This window comes from Candida tropicalis (assembly GCF_000006335.3).
Source record: "Candida tropicalis MYA-3404 genomic scaffold supercont3.3, whole genome shotgun sequence".
NCBI lineage: Eukaryota > Fungi > Ascomycota > Pichiomycetes > Serinales > Debaryomycetaceae > Candida > Candida tropicalis.
Genome location: NW_003020055.1, coordinates 1,744,637 through 1,762,259, shown reverse-complemented (window position 1 = coordinate 1,762,259; position 17,623 = coordinate 1,744,637). Strand labels below are relative to the sequence as shown.

Genomic DNA, 17,623 nt, shown 5'->3' with positions numbered 1-17,623 from the left:
AATGGTGATCTTGTACCGATTCTTCCCAAAGCCCTAATGGCACAGGTGTAAAAAATTAAAAATATTAGAGTTCTGTGTACGTACTGCTGGACATTAGAGGGGCATGACAAAAATGGGATTCCACTTTGACTTGGACATCCATTTGTGGTATTTCTAACTGGTCAATCGAGTTCCGATTCTTAAATCTTGGTGGGTAAGTTGAACCGAAATCCATGGAAAATTCAATTCTATTTTTTTGTTTACTTGTTTAGTTTTTGCAGAGGAAATTTCGATCCGTAACCAACCAGGAGGAGATTAATTTCCGGTTCAACTTACTCTTGAAATATTCTTAAACCTCCTCTTCTTCCTTCTTCTTCTTGTTCCATCTCATCCATTTCCTCTCTCTCCTCTTCTCTTCACTCATCTCCTCCCGGTCCGTTTTTTATTTTTCTTTTCCACTAACAAGAAACATACCATCCATTGTTGAAGCATCATTAATCATCTGTGGAGGAACTTGACAGTTATTCATGACCATCTAGACATTCTCTAATCTCTCCCCTTTTAATTATACCATTGTCTTTCATTTTCTTTTTTTTATTTTTCGTTAATTTCATGCATTTATTAAAAATTTGCTCAAAGTAAATGTTGAACAAATGACTAGTCAATTGAATTCTGGTCAATACAAATGGTCCGGTAATCGTTACCGATTGGTATATAGAACCGTTCTATGCATTTTCCGGTAATACTACGGTTGAACTAAAAAAAAAAAAAAAGAGAGCAAAATTACTCATCGGATTTAAAAAAACTATAACCACCAACACAAAACAAAACACCTATGCAATGGTTATTTCAAAACCGGTTTTGATGTTTCTAGCAAGACAGAAGATTTGTGGCTTACTTGTGCGTTACTATAAAATATCAAATAAAGAACTTCACACACAATTCATCTACAATGTGCTACCATTGTTCTTCTGTCTTGAGTTTCTCAGGTGACTTTTTAACTGTATTCCCTTTCATTGAATTCTCCTTCCATGGAAGCCACGAACAAATTGATTGGCCCATGGCTTTTCTCCAACTGAATCCGGAGCATTTTACAGATCTATGAAAAGAAGGCTAAACAAACATGCTATTCCTCCGGGGAAAACTAATCAAACTAATTTTACACTCAAGCAAAAAAAAAAAAAAAAAAAAAAAAAAAAGAAAATTCGTGTTTGAAAATTTTAACTGGCGCTTACAAACACAGACACAGACACGCAAACTAACTCATCTAGAGTTTAGTCTTCATTTTACTTTCATCTATTTTATTTTAAATAACCTGTATGAATCCATGTAGTGTACATTGTTATTGTTATATGTATCTACACAAGATCTAAGACACGATTCCTAATCTCTATCATTTCCCCCATGCATTTGGATCCGGAATATTGTATTGTTTAACTCTTGGAATCACCTTCTTTTTACTTACTTTCTTTGGAAGTTGTGGGAATTGTTCATTACTGTTCAAGTTGGTGGAGGAACTGTTTCTTGATGAAGGTAACGATGAGCTACTCGATACACTATTCACACTTCCATAACTTGTTCCTGTCATCATTGGAAGACTAGTTACTGATGAAGATGGAGTTGATGTTGCAATTGGACCTGGGATTGTAGATGGTGATTTCTTTGCCAATGTTGGGAAATTTTGTTTGGTTGCAGCTTTAACTGTAACTGGTGCAGTAGTAAATGTAGAAATAGGTCTTTTGACAGTTGTTGATACTGGTCGAATAATTGTCCTTGTGGTTGTGGCTGGTGAAGTATTCATTAAAAGAACCTTCTTCTTTGGTTTGGCCTTAAGTGGTGGGAATTTATCAACATTGGATGATGAGTTATTACGTGAACTACTTCCTCCATTAGCCCAACTTTGACCACCAACGGGTGTGGTGGATCCACTTCTACTTCCACCTAATACTGGGAAATTATCATTAGTTGGAGCTGCACCCAATACTGGGAAATTTTCAATAACATTTTCTTTGATTATGCTTGATAAATCTTTATGGAAATCAGAATTTTTAGGGAAAAACTCTTGAAATTCTTTAATTAAAAGATTCAATTCTTCTTGAGTTTGATGTATGAATAAATTTTGTTTATAAAGGTTAAACAATTCATTAGCAGTGATACTTTTATTTTTGAAATTATTATTCAATGATTTAAATTCATTAAATTTATCACTATTATAATTCAAATAATGTCTAGCTCTTTCTTCAAATCTTTTCTTTTTAATTTCTGGAGATTGTTGCAAAACTTCATCATCTTCACCCATCCATCTACCGTTATTTGCTGATCTTCTTGAATCAAAGGTAGATAATTGTGAGAAATGTTGAGTATTAGATCCAATGATAACTCTATTATTATTTCCTGTTAACCCACCATGCTCTTTCAACATATGTGCAGTTAAATCCAAATCATCTCTAAATACAACAAATCTCTTTTCAACACAACTTGAAACTGTACAAACATAATGCAGTTTAGTGAAATGATTATATAATGAATCATAATTTCTATAATAGTCAGCTGTTTTTGGATTCAATTGATCACAAATATGACAACGTTCATGCCTATCACGAATATGAACATTCAATTCATCTTCAGAATAAAATCTTTTACCTTGACAATGTTTACAATTAGGGTGTCCTGTAAATCCAGATTCGTCTCCATCTCCTTCAATTTGATGTTTTTGCAATTGTTTATAAGTAAACAAAGGTAATTCCAATTTGAATGCTTTTTTAAATTTTGAACAAATTAAACAATAAAACTTATTATGAACTTCTTTAGCATGATCAATCAATGGTTTAAAATCTGGGAAAGTTTCATGACATATACAACAAATGTTTTCCAATAATTTCAACGTTTCATGCTCTGCTAATTTAGAAGTAAACTCAATGATGTATTTATCATTCGTTGCAACAATATCCTTATCAGTAATATCGCCAAAATCTTTATGAATTTGTTCAGTAATTATAATTTTATCATTTTCAGTACGACATATAAGACAAGTGGATTTTTCATATAAACTACGTTGTCTAAATGTACATTTATGACAAGTTGTATGATTACAAGGAGTTAACGCTGCAACTTCCATTTTCTCAGCACAAATCAAACATTGTTCATCTTCAGGGATATCTTCTTCTTCATCATCTCCTTGAGCATTGTTGGAATCATTTCTTTTGCGATATCCTCTACGATTATTCGATTGCTGTTGCGCTTTGGCTCCTCCTCTACTGACTCTAGAACGTCTTTGAGTAGTAGGTTTCTTCTGGTCTGCAGAATCGGACATTGTAATGACTGGTAGTAGACTGAAATTGGTCTTGATCTTGATCTTGAATGACTAATGCAACTCAATAGAAGTATGAACAAAGAAAATTTTTTTTTCATTCTTCATTTTTTTTTTGCGCGCGTGCCCTTCCCAATTTTTGTTTGTTTTGTTGTTGCGTTGCCTTACTCGCTGGATGGTGATGATGATGATGATGATGGTGGTGATTATGCATTCTTCTGTTTTTGCGGGTTCCAACACACCAACATTACTACTACAAGGACAAACAAGAGAAAGGTGTCATTAGAGTCATACTAGAAAAATGCTTGGTTTTAATCTCAGTGCAACAGTCAACGTCTCGAGATTATTATACAACCCCAGTTTATGTTTACCTCATTTAACAGTTAAATCATTTGATCAATTAACTATTCCTTTCAAAATCCCCAATCATCCTCAAGTTCAAATTAAAGGTGTTGTATTAGATAAAGATAATTGCTTTGCCAAAGATCATGATGATAAAGTCTGGCCAGAGTATGAAGTATGTATTATTGCCTTTTTTTTTTTTTAACAAATTCATTCTACAGTCAATCTTGAATACTAACAATTTATTATTAGCAAACATGGAAGAAATTACAGGAAACATATCCTAAAGAACACTTGTTAATAGTTAGTAATTCTGCTGGAACAAACGATGATATTAATCATAAACAAGCCGAAATTTTAGAATCGAATACAGGTGTAACAGTATTAAGACATTCAATTAAAAAACCAGGATGTTTAAATGAAATTGAAGATTATTTTAAAAAATTTAATATTGCAAAAAATGAAATTTTAATTATTGGTGATCGATTATTTACTGATATGTTAATGGCTAATATGATGGGTAGTTGGGGATGTTGGATAAATCAAGGTGTTGAATTAAATATGAAAATTTTTCCTAAATTTGAAAGAGATTTATATGAAAGATTAGTTATTAATCGTCCAAATAATCCTTATCTTCCACCAATTCCTAAATAATTATCACTCTTATAAACCTCCCTAATTATTATTAAATTTTCTTGTATTTATCCAATTTTATTTATTTATTTACTAGAGTTTCCTTAATTTTAGATATTATTCAATATTTTGATATGCAATTCAAACAATTCCTTTCTTCTTATTTTCTCACTCTGTTTATATTACTTTTTTGAATTTTAGATTTTTGCAACTATTTTTAACCCCTTACTTTTTTCTTCTTTTTATCTTCAACAACTTTCAGTAAACTTACTTTCCCCTTTTACCAATAATAAATCATTTTAATGGATTCTCAATCATCATCATCATCATTATCTTATCTTTCAACATATGGTTCATAACGTATTATTTGATCCTCCCTTACCAGAAGGTCAAAGAATTAATGTTGGTAATAATATAATTATTGAAAGCATTGAAAGTATTTATAATTTAAATATATTTAAAAAAATATTTAAAATTTATTTAACTTTATTATTAATTCAATACATTTTAATTTATATTTGTGTTCCTTTAGATGATATTGAAAATAGACCTGCTATTTGTATTATTTCAACTATTTATATCCTAATAATGGTATGTAATCATTCATCCACTCAATAATTATCAAATTATAATTAATTCGTTTTAGTTTTTTATTATTTACTAACATTTTATAGTTTGTAATTAATGCCCTGGTTTTACCATTATGTTCAGGAACTATACCGACTATACTTTCATTACGTTGTTTATTTACTTCATTTATATTGGAATTTATTGGATTAATTTTAAATATAATTACAGTAATTGAATGTTTAAAAGCTGGAGAAATGTTTGAAATTGAAAAAGAACGAGGTAAAATTATATTAAAAACAAGAGTTGATAAATATATTAATTTCTTTCATATTATAAGTTTAATATTTTCAATCCTGGCAACTTTATGTGTTTTAATATTGTTGATTATTTGTGAAAAAGCTTTAGAATATATTGCTAATAAAGTTGATCGTAGAGTTGTTAAAAGAAACAAACAATTGAATTTAACTCCTGAATCAATTGAAGAATATAGACTCAAACAGGATCGATATTATTCCCTTTGATGTTGATATACTAGTAGTGATAGTTGTTGAGAATGTTAATAATAATAATATTGATAATAATAACAATAAATTTATTCTCTTATAAAAAAATATACAAAATTGAATAATAAAATCTAATATACAAAATATCATGGATTGCTGTCATCCTAAAAATAAGCCATCCATAATGTATCAGCAGTTGCCAAATTACGTGGATTAACAGATTGTGAAATCAATTCTAATGCATTTTGGTTTGCAACGGCATTATTTGATGAAACATGTCCCATAGTCATGACTCTTCTAATTATACTTTCAACATTTAATCTAACCATATCACGGAATTGTTTATCAGGACTATTCAAAACGCTCTTGTCATGTTGTTGTAACCAAGAAACAACTTCATCTCTAACAAATAATGTCAAATATTGCTCCAAATCAGATTCTGGTTCCAATAATGCTCTAGCAATACACAACATGTAAACTGATAAAATACCTTCCAATCCAGTTTCTCCAATCAATTTTTGAATATTTGGAGTTAATCTAAATGGAACTTGTTCAGCATTGACAAAAATTGGAGCAGGTTTACCATTTTGTTGTTGCTGTGCATTATCCAATGCATTCTTATTTGGCATCTTGTAAGGTAACATATCAGATGTCCAAACACTACCACTACCTTTATTAACATGAATCTTTTGTGGTTGTCTAGCATTGATACACATCATATAAGTGGTGAAAATAAATGATGCATATTGAGATGTAAATTGTTTACGGAATAACCAAAAGTCTTCAAAGTTTGGATACAAATCAATGAAATAATTCTTCAATACAGTAGTTGGAACCAATAAAGTCTGGATAGCACTCAATATTTCAACTCTGACACTAGTTAAATCAGGCTTTGGTAATCTTTGATCATATGCAGCTCTTAATTTCTCAACCGTATAAATAAATGGTTCATCTCGACTCTTATCATTCTTTTTACAGAAATCTTCATAAACTTTTTGCAAAGAAATATCTCTAGTATCATCATTGACAATTCTAATATGAGGAGATAATGGAACAGCAATTGGTAAAGTGAACTGAATGTTACGACGACGAGCTTCAACTTTTCTAGATATACTATCATTGAAAATTCTGAAAAGTTGAAACACAGACTCTTCACGACGACAATGACGAGCGGCTGGGAATTGAACAGCAAATGTGTGCAAACTACCATCATGTCCACGAATTCTCAATCTCTTGTAACAAGCACTAGTACCACGAGCCAAATCTATGGTAGAAAGGAATCTTTCAATCTTGACAAAATGAGCATTGTTATCTTTATTCAACAAATATTGACCTGGAATTTCAATCTCTTCAAATTTTTGATGATGGAATTCACTTAAATGAGGGCACAAATTTTCCAAATTGACTTGAGAAATACGTCTATCCAACTTGTCTTCTAATCTATCTCTCCATTTTCTCAATTTGCTTATATAAGTTTCCAAGCTTGGTTTGGAAATAACCAAGTCCTTTTCAAATTCAGCTCTAATCTGTTTTGGAAGAACTGTTTCTGCAAATCTGGTGATATTAGCTTCAGTAACTGGAGGCAATTTGGCGTCTTCTCTTGGATTACCTAATCTGTTCAAATATTGAATACCATCGTTAAGCAAAGCAACACATAATCTATAAGCATCTTCATCTGCAGTACACTTAAACCTTTGATTGATTTGATCAACTAATGATTCCAATGAAAGTGCCAACAATGGATAGGCCGTCTTCAAAATAGCCATCACATCATCCACATGCTCCAATGGTTGGCGTACAGAAAGTGGGATAGTGATTTGTTGTGGCGGTGGTTTTTGACCCTGTTGTGGACTTTGCTGTGATTGTGACGATGGAGAACCTGCTGATTCTTTCCTTGTCGAATCACCATTTTGTTCCTTAGATTGTGGTTCACCATTAGCAGGTTTATCACTTCCTGGAGATGCAGCAGATGGAGAATTGGCTTGTCCAGTAGTAGATGTAGCTGCACCAGTACTATTAGCAGCAGACGAGGTAGTTGTTGCGGCGGCGGCAGCAGCAGCTTGTGCTTGTGCTTGTGCAGCTTGTTGACGAGCAATTTCAATAGCTTGGCGTTGTTGACCTGCAAATTCTTCTCTTGTAGTACGAAGTTGGAAATGTAATGCTTGTGGATAACTCTTGGCAATACGAACCAAAATTTGTTTAGCCAATTTAGCTTCCTTGTGTGATAAAGAAGTCAACAATTGTGGAATAAAAGTGATCCAATACCAAACTGGAACTTCACCACGGAAATTTTCAAATGCTTGCGCCAATGTTCCTGAAGCATCATCCAAACTAATCAACCATAAGATTCTAGCCAACAATTTTCTAGTCTTTCCATTCTTGTAAAGACCAGCTGCTTGTAAGTAACAACTGATGGCATTGTTGGCATAAACCATATCATTTGGATTTTCTTTGAAACGACGGTCATTAAACATACCCCATTCTGCCCATGCTTTTGGCAAATGAAGATCAATTTGAACAGCGGTTGCAAATGCTTTATTAGCTTCATCCTTTTGATTCAATTTATTCAAAAACATACCTTTCAATGTAAAAAATTCAGCTTTTTGTTGAGTAGCAAAATAAACCAAATTAGTATTACTGATAACATCGAGACCAGTGTTCAATTCGTTGGTATTTTGGTAATGACACTTTACTTGTTCTTTCAATTTCAAAAATGCTTCTTGAATTTCAATATTTGGCAATTGATAAATTCGAGTCAATTCTTTGATACAAACTTCAGGCATGTTGTGTTTTCTAGCAACATGAGCAAATCTATTAATAACCCAAGCAATTTCATGGAACCCACGATAAGCATAAGAATTAGCGTTACTTCCATTGTTGTTTTGCTGCAACACAGGAATAAATGGCATGTACACTTTGTTGATAACTTGGAATGCGTGTTGACGCCAAGTGACCAAATCGTTCCAAATATTGATATCATCCCAAATATTTGGTAATCTTTCACGCCAAACTTGTAATACTCTCTTTAATTCTTGAGACTTGGAATCCAAGTTTTGTGCATTAGTAGTAACCAAACTTGCATATACTTGACTTGCTTCCATAAACTCCACATATTGTTGGAAAGTATGCAACAATGGAATATGAGCATTAGAAAATCTTTCTGGTAATCCATGCCATTTACGCAATGCCAATTGAATACCTTCGTCACACAATCGAGACAAATCTTGTAAAGTTTCCTTTTCTTGACCAAATCCTTGTAAACACAAGAATGTTTCAAATACTTGACGTCTTGGAGTAGGAACATCCATGACATTCTTAACCGTTTGATCTAATGTCTCTCTATCATTATACCAATCAGCAACTCTCCAACCACATTCCAAAAGGAGATCAGAGAAACCTTCATGTCTGGCGAGATCAGTAAGAATATCCCAGTGTTGTAATTTCTCGGAACAAAGTATCCAATGGTCTTCCCAAAGTGCATATTCTGATTCACCATATGGTAATGCTCCACTTCTTGCTCTTATTTGTGCAGTTTCATACAACTGTTGAGCTTTGTCCCAAAGACCAATTTGTTCATAAGAAAGTGCACCAATGGTTTCAGCATATTTGGCTCTTCTTCTCCAAAGACCATAAAACATATCATCTTCCTTCAAAGTAGCATACAATTTAGCTAAAGCATCCTCAGTGACTTCACGAACATCGGCACTGGCATTTACTGCCTGAGTATCAATAGTTTCAAGAATATGAATGCCTTGTGACCAAGCATCAAAATTAGATGCCAAACATTCAACTGCAAATGGTGGCAATTGTAATGTATCACAACGAGAAATACCTTCTAACAATGATTGAATCACATTTGGTCTCAAATCTATTTGACGAGTATGGTAATCCTTTGACAATAAGATAACCAAAAATCTAGTGAAATCCAAGTTTTCAGAACGTGGGATTGAAGAAAATGCAATTGGGAAGAATGTAGCCCATGTCTTATGAATAGTTTCTCCACTTTGGTAAAACATATCAACCAATGGTTCCAATAAATCACCAGCCTTTAAATTGTCAATACTCTCTAAAAATTCAGAGTGCTTCTTCAATAATTCATTCAATCCTTCATTGTGACTATCCACTTCCATCTGATCTGATGATCCTGGGAACGACAATGTCCGCAATGGTGATAATTTGTTTTCATCGTTAACCAAACTAATACCTCTTTCGACATTGATAGATCCAAATAACAATTGCAATGCTTGATTCAACCATGGATAGTCAGCTAAGAATTCCCAATTTTGTTCTCTTATAACATAGTACAATCTCTTGGCTATATCTTTCTCCAAACTGTTGTTCAAAATCGACATCAACTTACGTCTGATTGATACATCCACTGATCTGGTACCTACCATGAATGGTTGCTCCATTCTTACAGTAAGTTCAGTACAACTAAAAGAATCATCTTCAAATATATCGACAATGATTTGGTAAAACTCTTTGGATAAAGTAGGTTCACCTCTAATTTCAAACACCATCATCTTGGACAAAATAGCAGCCTTCTCTTTTGTGGTTGGGAACAAATCAGTTTTAGAAAAGACCCAGTTTTTAACAATCTTGATAATCTTTTCCAAAGTATCTTTATCCAAGCTTCTTTCAATCAACTGTGCCAAGAAAGACAAAAATATACGTCTTTGATCACCCAAATTAGAAATTCTCATAGAGCACAAGTTAAGAATCTTCTCAAGCAATTTAGTAGTTAATTTAACTTCTAGTTCAGAACTAGCACTGTCCTTGGAGGAAGATGTTTGGTTACCTTGATGAGTATTTGTAATGTGATCTTTACAAAGCTTGTTGAAAGTTTTCATAATCATCGGCATCAAACTGTCTAACGTAGTTGGTTTGTAATTTGCCAAAGTCCATGACAAGGTGATACCAGCTGCAACTGATGACATATCGCCCAAATCGTCCGAAACTGTGGTGGTAAGCAATGAAATGAATTCTTTGGTATCATCCTCTTCATCTTCTTCTTCACCAAATCCTTTTTCTTCGTTGATAGATTTCAAAATAGTACATAATACACGTTGCAAAACTTCTTGAATATCGTGATTATCTGACTTGATACATTTCTCAAGCAACTTGTGAAGATATGAAAGGTTGGACACAATCCATTGTGGTTTTTTCCATTCCAAAACAACACCCAACACTTCTAATGCATTCAAACAATAGCCTAATAAATTGTTGGAGTTTATATCTTGAGACAACAAGAACTTTTCAAAAAATGTAAGTTTAACTGCAACTTCAGACCAATGCTCTGGACTTAATAAATCATACAAAATACCCAAAGCTTTTTGACCCAATTCACTTTCAGAAGCTCTTTGAGGGCTGATACAGACGTATCTAATCAAGAAAGTAACACATGCTTCTCTTTGACCAAATGGAATTGTATAGCTTGGAGAAGTTGAAAAATCGCCATCTGATTTAGCTTGTTCAACTTCTGCATCTTTCATATCCGTATCTGGTTCATCTTCTTTCTCTTCGGATTTGGTTTCAGACGTTGATGTTTCTTCTTCTTTTTCCTTTGGTTCCTCTGATTCTTTTACGTTAGCACCATCTGATTCATTTTCAGCATTTTCTGAATCTGATTCGCCACTGCCTTTTTCTTCTTCCTTGATCTTCTTGGCTTTTCTTTCCCAATACAAAATCAACTCAGCTAATTCAATAGCCAATACTTGGTTTTCAATTGCTGGATTAGCAAGGATAGTCAATTTACCCATGGCAGTGATAATATTCGAAACAAAATGTTCTCTAGCAACAAAGAATAAATCAGCATGTTGAACAATAAATTGATAAACATTCAAAACTTGGGTGACATTAAATCCATCTTCTGAAATAATACGACGAGGCCATTTCAACCAACTATCTGGTGCGTCTACTTCCTTCATTCTTTCAGACATCACTGGGGCCAAAATATCCAATGCTTGTTTGACCAAATGTCTTGATTCAGATTGGTGAGTTCTTAAAAGAGCAACAAAAACTTGAGTAGTTAACTTTGCAGGAGTATCATAAGCAGATATGAAATAGGATGTTGTTACATATGCAACTTGTTTTGTAATACTGTCTTCAAGCTTAATATAGTTCCAACTGAATTTAATAATGTCTTTACGTAAATCAGAAATAAACTTAGGAGCTAATTTAAGTAACAATGCAGTAGCTTCTAGTAATGCAAATCTATAACTATCCATGGATCCTGAGGTATGATCAGTGATTATATCCTTCGTTGATTTCCATATATTGTTGTTTAACAATTCTAACCATTCTGGTTTATCCTTAACAAAGAAATCATCGACTTTACCATTGGTAACAGATTCATAGATGAATATAGGATTGAACACTTTCTTCAAAAAGAAAATCTTTGCTTTCAAACAAGAGTCTTCATCACTGGAAAACTCAATGGTTTTCTTCAAATGTAATTCTCTCTTTTCAAGATCTGTTGAAGCAATGACATCATTAAAGATATAATCTTCAATTTCAGTAGGAACAGGAATCTTTAATTTTGAATCACGATCAACAACCGCAAACAATAGATCAAATTCCCTTGGATTTTTTTGTAAGAACAGAATTATCAATCTGTGAAGCTTGTCAATAGCTTGGTCACTTTGGAAATGAACAGAAGACAATGCAGCAGTTGATTTAGTATCAGAAACTTGTTCAAATAATTTAGAAAGTGTTAACAATAATTCCTTTTGGTCATTGAACCAAACATCGTCATGTTTACTAATAGCTTCGATCAAATCGATCAAGTTAGCAAATTTAACAATCTTGACTTCCTTATCAGGTTCATTTTGGACATCTTCAACAAATACTGTTAATTTTTCTTTGGCAATCTTTCTCAAGTTATCACAACCATCCATACCTGTGATAGTAGCTAACATGTTACCTAATTTACGATACTTGAAGTTCGCAATCAAATAGTCAATACAGTTCTCAGCAAATCTGTTCAAAAACTTGGAAACTGGTTTTCTAAATGGTGAATCCTGGTGACGATCCAAGTGACCTTCCAAATATTGTAAAGTGTTGATAATTTCTTCCATAAATGTATATGCCTTGGCAGGTAATAAATGGAAAATATTCAAAATTGCCATTACAATTTGTACTGTATGGTTATTCTCAAGATCTTGACCAGCAATTTGTCTTAAAGTGTTGATTTGAGCCCAGGCCATCAAATGGTCCAACAATTTTCTACCAATTTCAACTCTAAAATATGAAATTAATAATTCCAATAATCTAGCCAATGCTTCAAGACCAGGAACAGTCAATTTTTTATGGTCGGATAAGTTCATCAACATTGGACGAAGACCGTTCTGTAACAACTCTTTTGGCAACTTGGCATTTTCTTGCAAACTTGATGCCAACCCCATGATGAGCGGCATTGATAATTTCAGTAGATTTGTTACACAATGCTTTAAAGAAAACACCCAAAATTCTAATTCTTGCTTCACCTAGTGTTCCTAAAGAAAAATCTGGTTTGGTTAATGCCAAGGATAACAACTTGATACAAACAACTCTTAACTCAATAAGTTGTTTCGATGTTCTATACTCAGTAAGACGGTGAACGTTAGCTAAAGATTCATCGTCAGCATCAACCAATGCTAATGCTTCCAACAACAATCTGTTCAATTCTTCATTGAAAGTTAAGAAAGTATCTGGCAAGCCTAAACAGAATGTTATAGCATCAATATTTCCAATTTGCATTGGGAATGGCAATGCGCGTAGTGGTTTACCAAAAATAGGTGTCAATAACAAGTGTTTGCAAGGACCGATAATTGTGGCAATTGGAACTCCAGTGGTATCGGATAATACACCCAAACACTTTTGGGCAACTTCTCTTACCATAGGAGTTGGACTAGCCAAATCGTATACCAATGCACCAACAAGGGTTTGGAATGATTTATCGGCAACAGCTTCTTTGGAAATACCGGTGTTACAAGTTTTCAAAAGAGACAAAACCAACTCTTTTGCAGATTCACGAACTTCAAATGGAGCTGTTTCTGGAGTATCCCTCAAAATAAAGAATATTGAACGTACCAACTCAAATTGCCTTTTATTGAACCAGCTTGGTGGAATTTTCAAATCTTGGAACATGGTTTTAAGACCAAGTACACCACCTAATTTAGCATGGTAGTATTCATTATAACAACAATGAGTAAACTTGTAGAACATAGATCTGAATACTGGGAAATACAAAGCATTATCTTCAGATCCAAATATAGTAACTGAGGTATCATAAATCTTCTTGATTGAATCAATACCCTTTTGTCTAACATCTTTATCCCAGAAACTCAATGCATAATTCAATGAATTCAAAAATACGCTTTCACCAATATAAGCTTTGCCCTCATTATCATCAACTGAGAATTTTCTTTCCTTCTTCGTCTTTTCAATAACAGAACTGTAAACTCTAAGTAAAGTAAAATGTGTAGTAAGACCATCGATTAAAGTACTTGCTTCGTCTCTTAATTCGGGAATTGATACAGAAAAGAATAACATTTCCAATAACTTGGCAAATAATCCTTGTTGACGATCCAATTTCTCACCATTCTTAATATCTGATGGTGACAATTCAACATTGTCACCACTATCATGCTTTTCATGTTTCAAAAACTCGATACTTTCATTAACAAATTTAGGGAAATCTTCTGGAATCGGGGTTGTGTCAATAAACAATTTCAAGATACTAGCCAAGTATTTAAACGCACTAATTCTATAATGGATCTTTAATCTTGGATCTTCAAGAAGTTTTACCGCAGATTCAACGCCTGGTGTGATGGATACAGGAACTTCACCTTGTAATCCATGAATCTGGAACAAGGCTTTGATTTCTTGATCTAATTCCAGTTGAGTCACTAATTTGTTGCATGGTTTGAAATTACGATGGTTTCTTCCACCCAATTTACCCAATATTCTAATAGCAGTATGGGAATGTTGATGATGGTACGGTACAGGTTCTAAATGTTTCCATAATGCAGCCATAATTTCGTCAATGACAGGTTCAATCATTGGATCAAAATATTCAGCAGTCAAATTGTCAACACATAATTCAAAGGTACGCAATCCTTGACTAACCAACTCTTGTGAACCATTCAATGCATAAACCAACGGTCTTGTCAAGTAACTTAAATGAGGAACCAAAACAGATAACCTTACAGGAACTGTCAAACATAATTCAACATAGATATCTCTTTCATATGGTCGTCTAGCATTGGCAATCATCTTGTTTAAGTTTTCCAACAATACTGGCAAAATTGGCATAATTTCTTTGTACAAGTTTTCAAATCTTCCACCACTAATACTTCTGAAAAGAATTCTAACCAAATATGAATAAACAATAGGTTCTTCTGCTTTAGTGCCAAGCTTCAATGATTCCAATATCAAGTAATTCAAATGTGGCAACAACACTCCTTCATTGGTAGTAGGGAATAAATTCACCGACATAAAGCAAAGCTTGAAAAGTCTGGTTAATATGTTTGACTTTATCAAGTCTACTTTTCCTAATTGATCCAAATTTTCTTTAAGAAAAGAAATCAAAATACTTGAAAAATTGGCAGATGTAACTTCACTGGCTAAGAAGAATTGAGGCAAATGTAACAATGCAGCGTTTTCCAACATTGACTCAAACATAAATGGTAATTCGGAACTAACAATTTCATTGAATGAGGCAGGGTCTATGTGAATGAAAATAGTTGCAAAAATTTCCATCAAATCTTTTTCTTCTTTAGATGATGTAATTGGTAAGTTGGGTCCACCAGTGGAAAAATCAACGGTTTTAGGTGGAACTACCGGTTTGGCCTTGGTAACTGAAAAGAAACGAAGACAATTGATACCACCTCTAAACAATGCACGTAAAATATTAACTTCTTCATGAGATATTAATTTGGCTGAATCATTCCATTTGTCATAGTTGACTTGTTGACCAGGTTTGTTTGGATCAGTTGAAGTTGGTTGAGGGGGAACTGGCGGGTTACAGTTCTTCAATCCAAATATCACTGATTTCAAAAATGTCATTAATGTTCTAAACAAGTATCTTGCATCTTTCAAAACATCACTGTTATTGGTAGAGGGATAAGTGGCAATTGGGGAGTATGAATCTATATTAAACATGTCGAGAGGAAGATTTTCATCAACTTCGGGTTTACCATTAACATCTGAATCGATATCCATTAAATCATCATTAGATTCATCTGATTTCTGTTCTTCCTCCTCTTGATCATGTTCAGTTTCATACTTGGACGAATATCTTTCAACAGCTTTCTTTGCCTTTTTCTCCTTTGTACTTTTCTTCTTTTCAAATTCATTATGTTTGGCAATTATGTAATCGTACTTTCTGTTCAAGCTGGCAAATCTCTTTGCATATGAATCAATGATTATCAAAAACAATTGACGTCCTTCGAGTTTATTTGGTAATTTCATAATTCTTTCAACCAAGTTAAGTAACAATTTAGCACTCATAATTTGAACAGTCAATGCAAGCGAGTCGTCTTTCAACAAATCACAATATATGTTCACAGTTGACCAAATTTGTGATGGTGTCAATTCGTTTCTCACGTTGTGAATGAAATCAGCAACGGTTGAGTATGCCAATGGTCGTAAAGTATCATAGGAAGTTAATCCATCGCCAATCAATATCTTTTCATTGAATAAAAGCTCTAACTTAGGAATGAAATGTGTTCTGAATGAAGTGGATAAAATATGTCTTGTTGCATGTAATAACTCCTTTCGAGCAATCGACAATTCTGCAGGGCAATCTTGTAGTAATCTCAAAATAACATCGGGAACACATTTACTTTCTTCAGGTTTCAAGTGTTGACTGGCGTATCCTCTGATAAACACATAAGCCAAGAATGATGCTGCTTTAACTTGACCAAGGATGAAATCACTATACGCTTGTCTGTTTTTTATTTGTGGAGATATGGAAGTAACAACATTGTTTTCGGATTGTGCTCTAAATTGTTTTTGTTGCTCCACTTGTAATTCTAAGATGTGGATTATTCTGGGCAAGAATTGTGGTAATGATGTTGACACGAGTTGTTTATATGATTGATATAAAGAAACCATAGTAATTGGACATTCTGCTAAAGTTTTGAATGAAAACATGGCTTTGTTCAATGTCTTTGTTGGTGTTTCTTCATTGAATCCACCAGTGGTAGCTGGTGATTCATCCTTTGAGTTATTATTATCGTGTTTTTCCTCGTCACTAAATACATCATGCACTGTTTTATCCATGTTATCATAAATTGTGCCAATAATTTCAACAAATGGTTGTACTTTCTCACTCAAATTGTTTTTGTAGGTTTTATGTAAACCAGTAATAATTTTCATACTTAATACCCCATTTTCTTCGTTTTCATCAACTATGATTTTTGTTAAAGTATTTAAAATTTCTTCTGAAAATGGTTGAAAAGTTTCATTCATAATTGATCTGTGAATGATTTCTAATATCGAGTTTCTTAACTTATGAGCAGGAGAAGTGCTTATAAAAGAAATTGGAACATCATTCAACTCCTTCATAAAAATTGGCACCAAGTTCTTCAAGAAATATTCATATTCAGAAGCTCCATTGAGTGTGTCCATAGTATCCAACAATTCAGACAAGATTGAATGTTTGGCAGTATAATCATTTTCACAATCGTTGAGCCGCGTGACAAATGCGTCAATCTGTGACGTTGAGGACATCATGGAATCTGATATTAATCTTCTATCGCTCTATAATGATTTACAACTCCTTCCTTTCGGTTGTGTCCTTGTATAGTTGAACTAAATAGGAGAAGAAGTTGTTTGTGTTGATTGTATAAACAACAGAAAAGAACTGAAAAAAAAAAAAAATTCTCGAAATGTGGAAATTGTTTTTCACAAATTCGGTAGTGTACACGGTTCAATTTGGGAGAAGCACGACCTGGTCTCTAATGATAATTGACAGTAATATATATACTATTTAATATGATAATTGGATTCAAACTTTGTCAAAAACATAGAGACCATTAAAACTTTTATTTGCAGAAACTTCCAGAGTGATTGCTTCCAAATTGAGGTCTTAATTATAACGTAGAGTGATAATTCTAAAAACTTACGTGTCTTGGTCACAGTGCACGCATTTGAACATACAACACGACCAATAGAGCTGCAAAAAACGAAAAACCCGAGAATATACTCATCATTGAATCTGCAAATAACTTCTCATAAAAATAATCATGACTTGGGTATCATTGGTTTATATTAGATATACTAATGTGAATAATATCAAGAA

The 17,623-nt window shown here is 33.3% G+C and overlaps 3 protein-coding genes across 3 annotated transcripts; all 3 read right to left on the bottom strand. All coding sequences in view use genetic code 12, as the record gives it.

Annotated features, from left to right (window-relative positions):
- Positions 1-1,372: 1,372 nt before the first annotated feature.
- On the bottom strand, positions 1,373-3,292 carry CTRG_02828 (E3 ubiquitin-protein ligase; the record flags this gene model as incomplete). The annotated part of the gene is made up of 1 exon (XM_002548485.1): positions 1,373-3,292. The coding sequence occupies one exon, from the start codon at positions 3,290-3,292 to the stop codon at positions 1,373-1,375; it is 1,920 nt and encodes a 639-aa protein (XP_002548531.1).
- A 2,209-nt stretch (positions 3,293-5,501) lies between these two features.
- Positions 5,502-12,752, bottom strand: CTRG_02827 (uncharacterized protein; the record flags this gene model as incomplete). The annotated part of the gene is made up of 1 exon (XM_002548484.1): positions 5,502-12,752. One exon carries the CDS (start codon positions 12,750-12,752, stop codon positions 5,502-5,504), a length of 7,251 nt encoding a protein of 2,416 aa, XP_002548530.1.
- On the bottom strand, positions 12,643-17,055 carry CTRG_02826 (uncharacterized protein; the record flags this gene model as incomplete). The annotated part of the gene is made up of 1 exon (XM_002548483.1): positions 12,643-17,055. One exon carries the CDS (start codon positions 17,053-17,055, stop codon positions 12,643-12,645), a length of 4,413 nt encoding a protein of 1,470 aa, XP_002548529.1.
- Positions 17,056-17,623: the final 568 nt, after the last annotated feature.